Source organism: Neolamprologus brichardi, chromosome 8, assembly GCF_056152115.1.
Source record: "Neolamprologus brichardi isolate AB-2024 chromosome 8, ASM5615211v1, whole genome shotgun sequence".
Lineage (NCBI taxonomy): Eukaryota > Metazoa > Chordata > Actinopteri > Cichliformes > Cichlidae > Neolamprologus > Neolamprologus brichardi.
In genome coordinates, this window is record NC_142111.1 from 3,109,576 (window position 1) to 3,126,814 (window position 17,239).

Here is a 17,239-nt window from a genome sequence, read left to right on the forward strand (position 1 = left end):
TTCATATATTCACGTGTAGTGTCTATAAATTGTACATTGTGTTCATTTATTTAAATAATTACTGAATCATATGTGATCTGTTTCTCATATATGGTATAACCGCAGTATAAAGATTATGTTCTGTGAATGCAGTTTTTAAAGCCTCTTTTATGTGTTTGATTTCTAGTAACGTACTGCAAACTAAGGTTGCACGAGAGTATATCAATTTTAGTAACAGAGTACTTTGTTTCTCCGTTTTAGATGGTTAAATGATTTTCAGGTTATCATACATGTTATCATATATCATCACATTAACTCGAGCAGCAGAGCGTGTCTAGAACTTGAAGTATAAATAAACAAAACTAACTAACTAAACCAAGCACAAGACTGGCCAGAAATCTCCTCATATTTTGATGGCTTTGATTTCTGTGTCTTATTTCTTTGTTTTTATATAATTCAATGTCTGTTTTCTCTCCCTTCGTCTCTCGGTTTGCTCTCAGGCATTTGGCTTTTTGCTGTGGATTGTGTGCTGGACAGATCTTTTCTACACATTGCACGAAGGCAATCAGCCGCCCATCTACTATGTAACCCCACTCGTGCTTGGCATGACCATGGTGAGGATTTTTTTTAAGTCACAGTGTGAAAGCAACATTGATAGATTTGTTTTTAGTTTTTTTTTTTTTTTTTAGTTTTTTTTTTTTAAAGAATTATACAAATTTTTTTTTGCATATTCAAATACAGGCTGATGTAGACCACATATACAAGAGATTAATATCTGAGTGATAAAAGACTCACAGAGACCGGCTTGCCAAAATGACAGCAGCTGTTCGTGTGATGGATAAAGTGAAATAGCAACATTGGCAGTTAGCTTGCCTTCAGTGCTCCAGAGGTGTTTCTACATGACTGTAACAGAAAATCGAAGCTGACATTACACACCCATAACCAGCTGTGGCCAGTTAATGTGCGATCCGAATCTTTGTCCATGTTCACATGCACACACTCAAATACTGTGTGTGGGTGAAAGGCTGAAATCCTTTCTCTTAGCTTCTTCTAAGCAAGTGTAACTCGGCTATGAAGCACAACAAAATAAGTCAGTTTTGTGTAAACAGAAACGTCCACAGAGATGTGGAGGAGCCTGTATAGACAAACAATGTGACTCGGAGCTTAAGGAGCGGGAAACCTCAAACTTTTTTTAATCATCTTAAGTGCAGTTATGGTCTAGAATAATAAAACAAAAGAGGAAAACTGTAATTCTGTGTCCATTTCCTGCTTATGTCTGTCCATGGGTCAAAGCTAAATGATTTGGTCTTTGTCAGGAAATCCAAAGGATCAGTATTTCAGCTATTTATTGTTTGATTTCCTGAAGTAACAAGAAGTGGGAAACATTCCTGTATCACTGAACTTCAAAGACACGGGTCACAAACCCACAAATGTTTCTCCGATTGATACATTTAAGACATAATGCCACAGTAAAGACTTCCCAGTTTTTTGTTGTTAGAAAACCAAATTAAACTATGCAAGAGAAAAGGGTTTCTCACACTCATATATGCTACTTTGATTTGAAATCCCTTTAGGTGATGTTGCATCATTCCACACTCATAAATGTACAGGGTTTGGACTCATGGACACAATAGAAGAGGGGTGTCCAACTCCAGGCCTCGAGGGCCGGTGTCCTGCAGGTTTTAGATCTCACCCTGAGTCAACACACTTGAATCAAATGATTAGTTTATTCCCAGGCCTCTGGAGAACTTCAAGACATGTTGAGGAGGTAATTTAACCATTTAAATCAGCTGTGTTAGATCAAGGACACATCTTAAACCTGCAGGACACGGCCCTCGAGGCCTGGAGTTCCCCCACCCCTGCTTTAGAAGATAAAACAATACAAGAGCTGATATTATAGGTTCAGAGTAATTAGTTTGAAGTGCCGTTTCACCAGAAGAGAATAGAGATGGCCGTAAAAATGCCATTAAAACAGTCAGCTTCAATTGGAAATTCTCTGAACTGATACAATTCACCCAAAAAAATACACAAAACATTGATAAAAGATATGCACAGTGCCCGCGAGACCATGAAATGAATCCTAGACTCCACACTGAAGCCTCTTTGCCATCATGTCAGACGTGCTAGATAACATGCTAGAACTTCACTCACTAACTGCAGCAGTAACTTTGTTGATGGCCTTTTCTATTTGTCAGATAATGCCAATAAAATGCTCCAAAAACCATCAACACCACAGACACGTTTAAAACCTCTCTAAGGCTACGTTCACACTGCAGGTGAAAGCGCATCAAATCAGATTTTTTTTTGACCCTATGCGACCCATATCCGATCATGCTATGACAGTGTGAACGGCACAAATCCGATATTTTCAAATCCAATCTGGGTCACTTTCGTATGTGGTACTGAATCCGATACATATCTGATGTTTTAGAAAGCGACTGCTGTTTGAACGGTCATGTCGCATTAAATCCTTCTTTTACGTCACTGACACAAGACAGACGCCAATTATCAGCGCCGGAGAAGACATCGTGAACGCTTCCTGGCCATCCAGTGTAGATGTCAGTGAAACTGCTGGGAAGACAACGTGAACATTTTATTTGTACTGTGTAATCTGCAGATTCTGACAGAAATCTGCAACTATCCTTTGAAGCACCGCTCCTCTAAAACAGCAATAAGGATCATTATTAGATTATTTACATTATTATGTAAATAACAAAATAACTTAAAGCAAAAATTGGGAAACGTAAAGTCCGAAGTCTTTATATTAAGGCCATCAGTCAAACAATACTGTTGCTCTGGGTCTGAACAGAGCGCGTTGTGTGTGACATCTTCTTTTGCGCATGCGGCCGCTTTGAGCGTTCACACTAGAGCGCGTTTGCGGTCACATTTTATTTGTAGTGTGAACGAGCAGACAAAAAAATCGGATTTGATCAAAAAATCGGAATTGAGCATCAAGACCTGCAGTGTGAACGTAGCCTAAGAGCCTTACCAGCTACAGCTGCCTAACTATATCTGCAGACTTGCAGATAAAACAACTCCTAACTGTGTAAGCCTTGACAAATGAATGGGTGAGTTATACAAAAAAAAAAGACAATGATGCCAAAATAGTTGTTAAGTAAGGGAAATTAGCAGGTGGCCAAAACATGCTTTGTAGTGTTGTAATGTTTTAAAGTTGGGTGTTTTAACACAGGAGTCCATGGGACTGAGCCAGGCTCTGGAGATGATTGTAAGAAATGCAGTTTGTGGTGCAATTTTTAGCTCATTTGGAGCTAATCAGTATCCCAGTAGTGCTTTCATTTGAGCCACAAATCAAGACAGACTGGAGGAGTGGGCATTGAGTTGGGTTTTCAATACCTGATTAGTTTACTAACTCATGTGCTTTATTAAAAGATACAGTTTGTTGTTTATGAAATGTCAAAAATATATATTGTTCAGGCAATGTACATTTTCCCATGTGGTTTAATGTTGTTAATGTCCAGTAAATGACCGATCTGTTAGACTGTTGATGTTACCTCTTTAAATCCCAAACTGTTAAAAACAAAATGCATCCATCAGTGTGATAAGTGCTCAGATGCAGTTATCTAAGATTGGACCGAATAAACCGAGATGCAGAAGTGAAGGTACTCTGGTACATTTCTGCACATGTGCATGCACATGTGCAGAAATGTCCTTGTCCTTGTCCTTGTCACACTGGATACATGTGCAGAAATGTCCTTGTCACACTGGATACAGCTGGCAGTCTTGTGATAAACAGTTTACACCATCGTGAAGTTGTTGCAATTTCAAATGTCACATGTCTTATTCCAAATCAAAACAGTTCTTTTCCAGTAAGTAAAAACAAATCTGAAACAGTTTCTTTAAGGCAGTAAAAGGAGAAAAGTCATAGGCACTCTTTTTATTTTCCTTTCTCCAAACAAATCCATTAACCAGGCCAGTGCTACAGACCTGAGGCCAGATACTGTGTAAATAGTGATAGTGTATTTTTTCCAGGTTCCTCTTAGGCAGGAAAATTGTATTTCGTCTCCCCCTCCACAGCAGTGGAATGTTCCATCACTTCTGTTGTTATTGTTGGCATAAATTTACTGTTTAGACAAAGTTTTCTGATGGAAAAGGTGATGAAATCCTTTATAACCACCCCTGTCTAAAAGTCGGACATGCACACTGCAATGGTTGCCCAAAGTAAAATTAGACAGGAAGCACTGAAATGAAAAACGTCACGCAGCAGCAGGAAATGAAAAGGAAAAAAAGTTTTGGATTTAAAAGTGGACTGAAAAGATGAGAGAATCTTTTAAATCAAAGACATTGAGGTTTTCGGTCTGCAATGGGAAAAAAATCCTGAATGGTGAAAATAATGTAGCTGTGAGGTTTAAAGAGCTGGCCTTGTTGATTTGAGGTGAAAGAATTTAATAAAGGCAGAAAAATCCTTACAAAAGAAATCGACTGCTGCAGAACATTTTAATAATGACTTTGCTCATCCTCTGAAACTTTAGCACGTTTTTTGGTGTAGATGTTCATGAGTCTTTATGACCTTTGTGCCTTTTTTTATCCTGTGATAAATATTTACCAATATTTGCTTGACAGACTAAATTTAGACAGGAAAAAGGAAAAGATTACTTGCTAAACACAGGTGAGTCACATCGGCTAAAAAAAGAAAAGGCTGCTTGTATGGACAGCATTGCAGTCCTAACATGCTTTTTACATCTGGAAATGTGCAATAGTCTACTAGGATCCAAAATTTCATTATTAAAGGGTGAATGAGAAGATGTATGGATGCAGATGCACTTTCCAATTCATTGTCTGTGTAGCTACTGCACTAAAAGGACACCGGCTGTGCATAACTCCTGTAGGCGGACTAGAAAGTAGGATAACAAGAATGAGTAAGTGTACCGAATGTCCTGAATGAGGACATCCTCAAAGGAGCATGCAGCTTATTGGATTCTATCAGAGTTCATTTGCTCATTAATAGCTTAAATACTTATTTACGTTACACTGCGACTTGGTGCAGCCTCTGAGTTCATCATCTGTCTGAAATCAGCTGTTTTAGTTTTCTCCCTGTAAGCCAACTCTCTTCTGATTGGCTGCCCCTTGAAAACAGAAGATTTGAACAGTAGGTAGGTGGAGCTCTGATGTTATTATTTTAAATTTTGAGCATGTTTGATATAAGGATCCACCTCTGAAAAAGTCTATAATATAACAGAGGATGAAAAGCAAGTTCACTCTTAATTTAAAGACAGTACTTAAATTGGTAATTAGCACCAGTTTGATCTCACTGTCTTTTTAAAAAGTCTGTCTTTACCTCTCCATCACCAGAAATAATGTAGCAGACTGACTGAAAAGCCAGATAGGAAAACAGTGAAGCGGTCCTCCTGAAGTAAACTGCCCTGAGTGCTGCGGTTCCACGAGGAGCATATCTAACCCAAAGTTGAAACACTGACCCAGTTTGTGTGCGGTTTACCTCACATGCCCTCAGTTATTCTGTCATGGCTAATCTAATACCGTCTCTCCCTCTGCCCCTCACCCCTTCCCAATTCTTTTTCCTCTCTCTGTGTCTCACCCCCACCCCTCCCTTCCCTCTCAGCTGTTGGCTACATTTCTGATCCAGTTTGAGAGGTTACGCGGGGTCCAGTCCTCGGGGGTCCTCTTCATCTTTTGGTTGCTGTGTTTGCTGTGTGCCACCGTGCCTTTCCGCTCCAAGATCCTACAGGCTTCCAGCCAGGTGAGAACATGCCGTTGCCCTCAAATACCTTTTACTTGTCTGCCATCATCTTCTCTGCCTGGTGCCCTTTTTTCACCCGTCTGAATCTCCTTCCCCCAGTCTTGTTGTCTTAGGAGTTGTTTTGGAGTTTACAGTGGGTGGATGCTCTGGCAGGGGTTAGATCAGGGCACCACTAAGCAAAAAGGCCTGTTGTTCCCAGTGTACTTATCTTACCTTCAGTGTGCACCGCTCACCAGCGGAGCTGCAGCTCACAGCAAACAAACCCTGCAGGGAGTATGGAGCTGCGGTGGAGAAAACATATGCAAGCATTCACAGAGATCATCATGAAGAAAAAATGGAAGGGAATGTTAAATATGCAGACCGATGCAACGGTGATCGGAACGCATGGGGACTGCTGCAGAACAGTTGTTTGTAAGCGCTGCTGACCCAGTAGTTCTGCATAAGATAAGCTTCCCGTCCATTAGAAGGGAAATTGATTAGTGACCCATTAAACCGTTGTACTACAAAGGCTGAAAACTGCTGTTTTTACACAATAAAGATTCATATCAAAGTTGATTGCAAATCACAAGAGGAAGCAAAGTTGTGCACATGGAGGAATGGTGCAGTTTATTGAATAACGCAAGATTTTAGACCTGAGTGTATTTAGTGTTATTTAAAGCAGCAAAAGTCAATATTTGTTCATAATCATGGCGTCATGAATAAGGAACAAAACTGCTCCTAATAAAACCTAGACTGTGCATTGCATTGCAGCATTTTTACTCTTTGTCTTTACTGGTTTTGGTCCAGAATAGTGGACGATTTAGCTGCTGTACAGGCAGATGTTTCAGTTTGTGGCTGCTGTCGTTTAATACTCAAAAAGATGACCAGCCTCAGTGTTGGATATGAAAGGCTTTGATGTCTGATATATGTATGCACTTTATTTTAAATGGTTGACTCAAGTAATTCTTTTTTTCACGAGTTAATATTATTGTGAACAGAGAACGGAATGACTGTCATGTGGAGAATGTTAATCTTGTATAAAATCTTTAGGTGATATACTTGTTTTCTGTTATAAAAAGGTCAAAAGCTGTGTTAACGTGCACGTAATGATGGGATTATAGTCAATAATCAGAGTAAGGCTTACCCCAATTAGCGTGTTTACATGTGTTCATATTCACATTTTTACGTGTGGAGGATAATCAGATTTATGGCTAAATGTGTCCCGCCGTGACCCTCAACAAGGTTCTGTCTCATCTCTGTTTCTTGGTGCCAGCGTTGATCTCTCCTGATAGCTGCAACGTAGCGTGCTTTCTGAATGGTAGATACAAATTCACTGCACCAGACAACATTCATGCATTTGAGATCTTCAGATTCACATCTGTTGTGTCGGTTCATGGCACAACAGATGTGAATCTCCCCAACCAGTTGCAGCAGATGGCCCCGCCCCTCCCTGAGCCTGGTTCTGCTGGAGGTTTCTTCCTGTTAAAAGGGAGTTTTTCCTTCCCACTGTCGCTAAAGTGCTTGCTCATAGGGGGTCATATGATTGTTGGGTTTTTCTCATGTATTATTGTAGGGTCTACCTTACAATATAAAGCGCCTTGAGGCGACTGTTGTTATGATTTGGTGCTGTATAAATAAAATTGAATTGAATAGTGGAAAAAAAAGTGATACTTTCTCCTCTGTGTGCTGATGTTTAGTGAATGGAAATGCCATTCTATTACCTTGTAGGGTTGTTTAGCCTTTGAACCAAATCCTAACCTCAGCACGCTGCTGTGCTCACTGTGACAATGCTTAATTTAGCTGCCAGTAGCATTGTACTATTGTACACACATACAGATCCAACGGTTCTACCTCCATTCATATGTCAAAAGGTGTTTACATACGAATATCCTGCGGTCAGCTTCCATCCATTCATGCGAATGTTCCTAACACCCACACACTTACAACTCATGCTTACCTTTCTCCTGGATGATCATAGCAATGCATGGGTGGGGCTGCCTGCTGCCTGACTGCCAGGGATGAAATTTACATTCATCACCAAAGCAGACATAAAATATAGGACTTGAATAAGAATTCAAGGAAGGTTCTTTTTTTAAATTTCCATTTACTTTAAAAAAAGCTGTAAAATTGCTGTAAGCAGTAACTCATATTCCATCCATCATGTGTCACAAAGAACCTTTTGCACACAATGACAACACCCAGACACACCTGTGAATTCTGATATAGCTGCAGGTCTGAAAGGTGCAGTCGAGGAATAACATTGTTCATCTGTTAGAGGAGGTTATGACAGAGGGCCGGCCCTCCCTGAAGCCTGGTTGCTCTGGAGGCTTCCTCCTGTTAAAAGGGAATTGGACTTTCCAGTGTCGCCAAAGGCTTTCTCACAGGGGGTCGTGTGAATGTTGAGGTTTCTATATAATATTGTAGGATTTAAACGCTCCTTGAGGTGACTGCTGTCGTGGACTGGTACTTCAGGGACATGTTGTGTTTTCCAAAAAGCCATCTCATCCCAAAAACTGATAAAAGCTGATGTCTTGTTTTCAAAAAGAATAGGATACACACTTGTTATAATTAGGATCTGATATTGTGAGCCTTAGGTTTCAGCTTTTATTTTTCATATATATTGGTTTAAGTACAGACCTCATTTTAAAGGAACAATGAAAGCATAATGCAAGAGAAGTTTCCTGCACATGATTCAAATTCACGATGTGTCTGCGTGTGTGTTCTTGTTATACTTTACAGGGCGAAGTCACAGATAAGCTGCGGTTCACCACTTTCTACTTCTACTTCAGCATGGTGGTCTGCGAGTTCATTCTCTGCTGCTTCAACGAGAAACCTCCTCTCTTCTCCAATGTTGTCACTGACCCTGTGAGTAATCGGTCACAGTCCGCTCATAAATAACTTTTGTGTTTTCCTGCTCACACCATAAAGTCAGTGTTCTGAGTAGCTGAAAGTCTGAGCATGCTCCGGGGCAGCTCTGTGCTTGTTAAAGCAGGTCACACAGTCACACACTGAATCCAGTTCTCAGTATGTCCTCTTTATCCTCAATTAACTTCCCTGGTCTCATATTATGCACACTTATCCTCTTTTCCCCTCCCCCAGAATCCTTGCCCTGAAGCTACAGCAGGTTTTCTCTCAAGGATCACTTTTTGGTGGTTCACAAGGTAAGCTAACATTGCTGTCTGCCACCAAACCAACCTCCATAGACCAACAGTTTGTGGTATACACTAAAAGTTTTGGGGCTTTAAAGACTCTGAGGTGTTCGTTTCACCATCTTTAGACCCTGCTATTCATTTTTCAAGCAGTTTTTGTAGTTCTGTGAATATAGTAGGACGTGCTAGTCTGTTAAATCTTCAGTTTGGGTTTTTTTCTCAAGATGGATTAGCCTTCTTAAAAAAAGAAAATAATTTAAATCAATAGGCTAATTTATTTGGACTTATCTCACTTAGCTTAGCCTGAGAGTCATCTGGCTTCATACTGTTGTCGTTTAGATTAGCGCTAGTTTCTCCTTTCCTTTCTCCTTTTTTATTGCAGTGATCATAAACGCAGTGAAACTGAACAAAAAAAGCAGTGTCGACTTACCTCGACCACAGTTGGTGGTAAAATGTAAAACGTTTGCAGTCATAAAAAACAGACCATTAGTGCAGCTTGAATGAAGAAGCGTAGAAAACGCTGTTACTTTTGCTGTTAGCTTGTTCCACGCTATGTTAGCTAATCCACAATTAATAATATATGTCATTATGTTAGTGGCTGTTTACACAGTATTCACTGTGTTCAAACATGCAGAATGATAAAAGTGTGATTTTTGTTCACATCTCTCATAGTGACTGCAGTTGCCATGGTAATAAATAAATGTAAGGACATCATAAACCATCCTAACATTCCTTCATTCATGGTAAATGGCCTGTATTTGTATAGCGCTTTTACTAGTCCCCCCTAGGGACCCCAAAGTGCTTTACACACCCAGTCATCCACCCATTCACACACTGGTGGAGGCAAGCTACAGTTGTAGCCACAGCTGCCCTGGGGCAGACTATTATATTAGTGCTTCAACCCTTCAGTCCTCTTTTTAATGCACACATACTGTGGCTATATTATTTAGTATTGCTTGACCTCAACTTTATCTAAATGTAAGAGTTATTTACTCCTTCATTGTACAGTTTATTGGTTACAGTTTATTAGTTGTTTAATACCTTTTGAAGAAAAAAAAGAAATGTTGCTGGCACCGTTACTCTGTGCTACAAATATTATTTCCTGATAATTTTTCATGAATCACTGTTTAGCCAAACCTGTCACTAAAGAGTTTGTTTACTTACTATATCACATGATGTCAAAACATGAGGGTAGTTTGCACTGTGATTATAATTACGTAGTTTATAATGTAGCTTTTGCTTATTAAATACTGCAATATCATAATATTATTATTATTATTATCTGTTATTTCTGCATAGACATGCAGAGAGACTGTATATGTCTATCTCTGTGGGCGAAAAAAACACGAGGCCAGTTTCCGGTGAAATTCAATCCAGTTATACATAATGATCATTAGCTAATTCAGTAAACTCAATTAAGTGTTTTTGAGGACAACATGTATTCGTAAGATGGCTCTGGGATAAAGAATTTTAGTGTTACATGTTGGCAATGAATCAAAGCAAACTAAACAGAAAAAAAAAGAGGCAAAAATGCACTTTAACCATTTAGATAATGTCTCATTTGTTTCAGTCACACTTGTAGCAATGAATTGCTTTAATGTAACAGATTGAATTAAGCTGCTGCTTCTCTTTCCCAGTATGGCTGTAAAGGGCTACAAAATGCCCCTGGAGGCCAAAGACCTGTGGTCTCTGAACAAGCGCGATAGCTCCAAAGTCATGGTGCCCAGGCTCCTTAATGAGTGGGAGAAGGAGGAGGCCAAGGCAAAGTTAAGGTATGTTAAACTTAAAAGCTTTGAGCTACACTTCATTTCTTTGTGTTTTGCTTAAAATAAGACAGGCTTTGATGTCTTTTAAGGTGGTCTTACACGATAGTTCTCCAGGCTTCAGACTAAACCTGGAGAACTATCTTCAGTCACTCTTAAGGAAGATAAGCTGTGAGAAAAGGCTGCAGACTTATAACTAGGCTGAAAATCAGTGTCCATGGGTCCGATCCATATTTTAAATTCTTGCACTGTCATGGTTTGGGGCTGCTGGTGTTGGGGGTCATGAGAAAAAAAGGTGGTCATACCAAATATGGAGTTTCAAGCTCATCAGAATTGTACAAACCCCTTTTCACTGGGATTCAAACGGCCTGATGAGCTGAGGAAGTGTTGTTCTAAATGGGGAATAGTTAAAAGGCCTTGATCTGATGATTGGAGAGGGCTGATGCTAGAATAAGGTCTTAGCAATTTCAAAATTTTACTGTGACATGACACAGACGATGTGTTCTCTTTGGCTGCTAACTCGCCAGTGAGAGCACGTTCTGAGCCAGCTGAAGATGGGGTAAGATACTGAGCAGTGTCCTCCTTAAGTTCTCTTTGTGGCTTTAAAACTTTTAAATGTTACACAGTCCAATGATGCCGGCGCATACAAACGTATGCAGCGGCTAATATTGCACCTTTTTGTGTTTTTAAAGCCTTTTTACTTTGTCTTCCTGCAACACGCTGACTTTTCTGTTGTGTGCCTTTCTCTTGTTGTGTATGTATTCCTCTAGACCATAGGTGTCAAACTCTGGCCCGCGGGCCGAATTTGGCCCGCAGCCTAATTACATTTGGCCCGCAAAGCCATACCAAATTATTATTAGAGCTGGCCTACTGGTATTATACAGCTAATATATATATTGTTTAGTATTAAGCTTTGCTCGTTCCATTTTTCAGCAAAACTTGTTTGAGTCCATAAGAAGAGATTCATTCTTAAATCTGGAGGAAGATTTTTTTCCAATAAATATTATGTTAGCCCGCGACCTTGTTCCAGTTTTGAATTTTGGCCCACTGTGTATTTGAGTTTGACACCCCTGCTCTAGACCGTTTACATTTCTCCTGTTTGTCATTTATTCCTGCTGTCTGAGCAGTGAGCAGTCAGTGAAAACCTAAGAGTTCACATTTATAAACTAATTTGAATTTCTATAAATGCTTTCTTTGATCCACATAATGTGAATATAAAAAAAGCCATAGCTGATTGTAGCCCCGGGCTCAGGCTTTCAAAGGAAGGGCAGATTTATTAGTTCTTTGTTAGACTAGAAAAGGGAAGGGATGTTGTCGTAGAGGGCAGAGCTCTTTGTGTATGGTTGTGCGCGTGCAGGCGTAGGTTCATTCCTTTTTGCACAAGTGAAACTACTAGCACGTTTCTTTTGTAACCCTAGCAGGAGGGTATCAGTATCTGAAGCTACCACACACCGTTTCTACTTTAAAGAGTTGTGGGGAAACTCCACGCACACAGACTGCAGCAACAACTCACACAGAGAGCGTCTGCAGGCATCAGAGAGGATACACGAAATGCACTGCAACATTATAAAGGAAAGCAGCTCGTTTGTAGTAACGCTGCTCTGATGTTTCCTGTATGTGGAATATCTCGGGCTTTTACTGTCAGAGCTTGTGAGGATTAAGTCCACCTTCCGCTGCTCTGCAAAGTGAATGACTTTTCTCATATTAAGGATGCTGCATTCTATTCTTTTGAGTTCAGATTCATGCAGGAGAAATTACTTTCCTTGGCTGCCGGCTGGGAACAGCATTCCAGCTACACATTGTACCGCTTTAGCAAACACGCTTGACAACTTTGCTGAACTCCGACCTCTGTCAGGCTGCTTCCTCTTTCTGTGCAGTTTTCCTGTCTGTGCATTCTTCTTGTAAAATGAGAGGGAACAGTTTGGTTAGGGCCTTTTCAGTAGTGACCTGGAAACCTGTTTCATGTTAACAGTTGTTTGCTGAACTGTAGTCTCCCTTTACTTCACTGCTGTAATCAGACTCCTGTGCTTTAAGCTTGTATTACACTTTGTGTAGTATGCTGAACAAAAGTTGTCTGAGCTTCTTTTGAGCAAACAATGCCATTATTTACCATTTACGCAAATGCAGCCACAACAACTCTTAATGCTGTAGTTTTTGTTGTTGTTTTCTCCCTTTCCGATGTTTGCATCGCTGCTCGCCACTGGAAGGATCCGGGTTTGCAGAGGAAATCTGAAGTATGATTTGTTTTTGTGGTATAATTTAGAGCTAAAACAGTTTAGCTATTGAACATTGGCAGTTGCTCTCATAGTGTCAATCATCAGCTATGGTAAATTATAGTCAGTACGTGACAGTGATTTACTGCTTTTCTGGGATTTTTTTATTACATTTCCAGGGATTTAGTATCAACAGTTCACTGTATTTTACATTTAAGTCGAATCATTTAATGGGTTACAGTGTCTTTGCAATTTAGGACTGAGTAGTCAGTCGTTTCCTCCAATGTTTGCCATAAACTGGCAAACATTTTTCTCATTTATAAACATCATCAAATCTGCAGCTAAACTAGCTTCAAATTGAAGAAATTTTCCTAGCAACCTGGGATGACGTCTAAAGGTCAATAATATTACCTCCTGTATCTTTTGTTGAACACTTTCCTAAATGCATTTGGTATTTTCATCAAAGGGAAGTGATTGGAAAACATTTGAAAAGTTTGCACAATATCAAACGGATATAATAGCAGTCACTTTGACCAAGAGAACAATTGACTTTAAATGATCTGAGTTTTACGTTAGCATAGGTGGTAACCCTAACCACACCATAACCCTGTATTTGGGAGGCAAAAGGCAGAATTGTCATTTTTTTTGGAACAAATGTGAATAGGGCTGATCGATTATGGCAAAAATGATAATCATGATTATTTTCACTGAAATTGAGATCTCAATTATTTGACGATATTTATTTAACAATAACAATGTATTGAATAATGACTTTAAAGATTGTCAAAAAATAATATAAAATAGTGTGCGAATACTGATAACAGTGCAAATGTTTGCAATATAAAAAATAAATGAAAAATGTAAACATCTATGTTTAGTGAACTTTGCAGTGTTGCTCTGTGGTGCAGCTACGACACTGTAGCAAAGTTTACACACTGTGTCTACTTGATCCACGTCTGACTCCGCGAACCCATAATGTTTCCACTCCACTGAAGTTTTTTTTTACCTCTCTTTTCAACCAACGGCAGTCACTCTCCTCTCCAAATAACTTCTGCTTAGCTTTCCGAGCTTCCTCTTAATAAGCGGTCCCCAACCTCCGGGCCTCGGAGCGGTCCGTGAGTCGTTTGGTTACCGGGCCGCGAGAGTTGAGGTTCAGGTGTGAAATGTATGGTTTTCAGGGTTTTTATCGGTTTTCAGCGTTATTTTGTTATCGTTTTTATCGTTAACTCGGTTTTCCTGGGTCTTTTCACGTGTGTTATGAATAAATTTTCCGTTTTTCGGTACCGGTACTAGTTTTATTTTGTTGTATTTATCCGCGACACCTTAAAGGCCGTGAAAATATTGTCGGGCATAAACCGGTCCGTGGCGCAAAAAAGGTTGGAGACCGCTGCTCTTAATTGTTGTGACACGTGTTCGAAACGCAGAGAGGTGCGCTCGATTTGCCACACGGAGCAGCGCGAGAGTAAAGCACGAGGGAGGGGCTAATAATCGGCTCAGTCATTTTTAATAATCGTTGAAAGCCCAGATCGTAATCGAGATTAAAATTCGATTAATTGAGCAGCCCTAAATGTGAATAGTTTTTTGATGTGTCAAAATTTAAGCATTAACAAATTTCCCACCTGTGGGACTAATAAAGGTCATCTTATCAAATTATTACTATTTTTTTTTTATTTAATATTTAAAAAATCTGGAGACAAATATTTTGCGAGCACAGCACACAAATGGAAAATCTTCTAACATAAGAACTGTAATGCCAAAAATGTATGAGATTTCATGTGAAGCATAGCATCCTCTAGTTTCTGAACTGTGCCGAGCATGTGGCTTTAACGAAAGCCAGCCCTAACCCTGAAAGCCTGCTGAAAAGGTTAGCAAATGTTAAATATTTGGCAGAGGGAGTCAGACACACAACATGCTGCTTTATCAGTATGAGCGTGCCGCTTTGTGCTGCTATAGTTAAACAGTCAGGATATGTGTCATTAAAGAAACTTAAGTTAGACTTTTCCTTCCAAACTTTTTGATCCAAATTGCTGTGCCAATTATCTGTTCACAACTGATGTTATTCAGAAAAAAGCACCTCTGTATCTTGAGTAACATGTTATCTTGGCCTCACATGATTCAGTCACTATGCTTGGGTCCTGGTGAAGGTCCAGTACAACTGCCTAGTTCAGGGGTTTCATCCTGTTACTGGGGAGTCTTCCTCCCGAGTGCTTGCTTCTAGGAGCCATCTGATTGTTGGGGTTTTTTGTATTATCGTAGGATCTTCACCTTACAATACAAATCTTGAGGTGATGATTTGGTGATGATTTGGTGCTATATAAATAAAATGTAATTGTATTGAATCTCTTGCTCTTTTTCTTTCATTCCCATCCTAAATACCCAAATCCTCCCCCCTACAGTGAAGAGAGTGTGGCTAGCCAGGCTACGTACGCTAAGCCCCCGCCGTCAACCACCAACCACATCTCAGGAGGAGGAGAAGGCGAAAGCAGCCCAGAGGAAGTAGAGGTGCTGCTGTCCAGTAAGAAAGTCGCGCACCAGCCATCCTTCCTTCGCGCCCTCGTCAAGGCCTTTGGACCCTACTTTCTGATTGGCTCAGGCTACAAGCTCCTGCAGGATATCATCACCTTTGTCAACCCACAGCTCCTGAAGTAAAGACAAAGATTCTACTCTACTATTGCGTGCTCTCTTTACTACAGCACACAAACAACTATTGTTCCAGCATTGTGGAATATCATTTCTAGGACAGATTTTTGCATGCTGCATTTGTGTTTTTGCATTTCGGTCTTCTTTATGCAGAGCATGTTAGCTGTCTATATTTAAAGGCGTACACTGTCCTTGTTCAGGATGCAAACTCCTCATGTAAATATGTTTCCTCTTTATGCCTTTAGTAGCCCAGGGTGCAAATTCAATGATAGGAGCCTTTCTCAGAAATCCTTATCACTGTGTAGATAAGCTATCAGAGATGGCTTCCCAGATAGTTTTCCTGCATGTGTCTTTTGTTGGACTGATGTGTTTGAACATTCCCTCCTAACGCTGATATATCACTTGCGGCACCGTGGGGGGAAATTTTAATTTCAAATTTTCTGTCCTTTTATTTGACAGTTATCTTTTGATAAGACAGCTTTTTCATTTATTTTTGTAGAATAAATGTAGTATTTTTGTATGTTAAAGTTCCAGCCTCTCCTCTATGGAAAAATGGATCTCAGGATTTAATACGATGCCTTATATGTAAAATAGAAAAACTAATTTTGAGCCATTTTTAGAAGTTAATACAGTCTGAGAAAGAGAGGGAAGAAAATAGTGACGGGAAAACTTTACAGTCCTTCCAAACATTCATTAGAATGTCGGTGGTAACGCCATCCAGAGATTCCTATTTATATTTTATATGTACAGCATGTTTCCTTTCACAGAGATGCTGTTGTTGCTTGTTCCAAATTTTGTCATGTTACAGTCTTTTTCAACATTTAATGAATTCATTGCTCTACTAAAAATTCTACACACAGTTCCCATGATGACAACGTGGGCAAAAACTTTGCTTGGAATTCTTTTAAATTTACTAAAAACGGAAAAAGTGCGGAAAACATGCACATAAGAATTAAAAGCCTTTGCTCAGTACTTAATCAGTGACAGCCTCAAGTCTTTTCGAGTATGATGCCACAAGCTCAGCACACCTTTCATTCTTGTTTGAAGAACCTCTCAAGCTGAATCGGGTTGGATGGAGCGCATCAGTGCCCAGCTATTCACTGACTGGGGCACTCATTCACAGAGTGGTCTCAAAGCCATTCCTTTGTTATCTTGGCTGTGCACTTAGGGTCATTGTTTGTTTGGGTGAAAATCCTTTGTTCCAGTCTGAGGTCCAGAGTGCTCTGAAGCAGGTTATCATCGAGGATGTCTCAGTACATGTCTGCATTCATCTTTCGTTGCCTGGTTTCCTCCAGACATTAACTGAAGAGACCAAATCATTTTGCTTCTCGTGGTCTGACAGTCCTTTAAGTGTCTTTTGTCAGACTCCAGATGAGGTGTCGTGTACCTTTCACTGAGGAGTGGCTTCCGACTGGCCAATCTAACATACAGGCCTAATAACAAGAGTGCTGAAAAACTGGTTGTCCTTCTGAAAGGTTCTACTCTCTCCAATGCTGAAGCTCTGTCAGAGCTCACCGGCATCTGGGTCACTTCCCTGACCAAACTGCCCAGTTGCTAAGATTGGTTGAGCAGCCAGCTCCGTTACCAGTCCTGGTGGTCGTTCCAAACTTCTTCTTTATAGATGATGGAGGCCACTGTGCCCATTGGGACCTTCAGTGCTGCAGAAGGCTTTGTACCCTCCCCCAGATCTTACTCAATACAATCCTGTCTCAGAGGTCTACAGACAGTTCATTAGACTTAAATGGTCTGTGCTCTGATATGCACTGTCAGCTATGAGATCTCATATAGACAGTATGCCTT

General features: G+C 40.1%; 1 protein-coding gene across 3 annotated transcripts in view; it reads left to right on the forward strand.

The window, feature by feature from the left end:
- abcc3 (ATP-binding cassette, sub-family C (CFTR/MRP), member 3) overlaps positions 1-17,239 on the forward strand; it is a 68,553-nt gene that overhangs the window by 23,705 nt on the left and 27,609 nt on the right. For all 3 annotated transcript variants that reach the window (XM_087845273.1, XM_087845272.1, XM_087845274.1), the window contains exons 3-8: positions 480-593; positions 5,558-5,695; positions 8,414-8,539; positions 8,774-8,835; positions 10,461-10,595; positions 15,196-15,444. In XM_087845273.1, the coding sequence (XP_087701399.1) occupies positions 480-593; positions 5,558-5,695; positions 8,414-8,539; positions 8,774-8,835; positions 10,461-10,595; positions 15,196-15,444 (824 nt within the window). The remainder of the gene's footprint in view (positions 1-479; positions 594-5,557; positions 5,696-8,413; positions 8,540-8,773; positions 8,836-10,460; positions 10,596-15,195; positions 15,445-17,239) is intronic.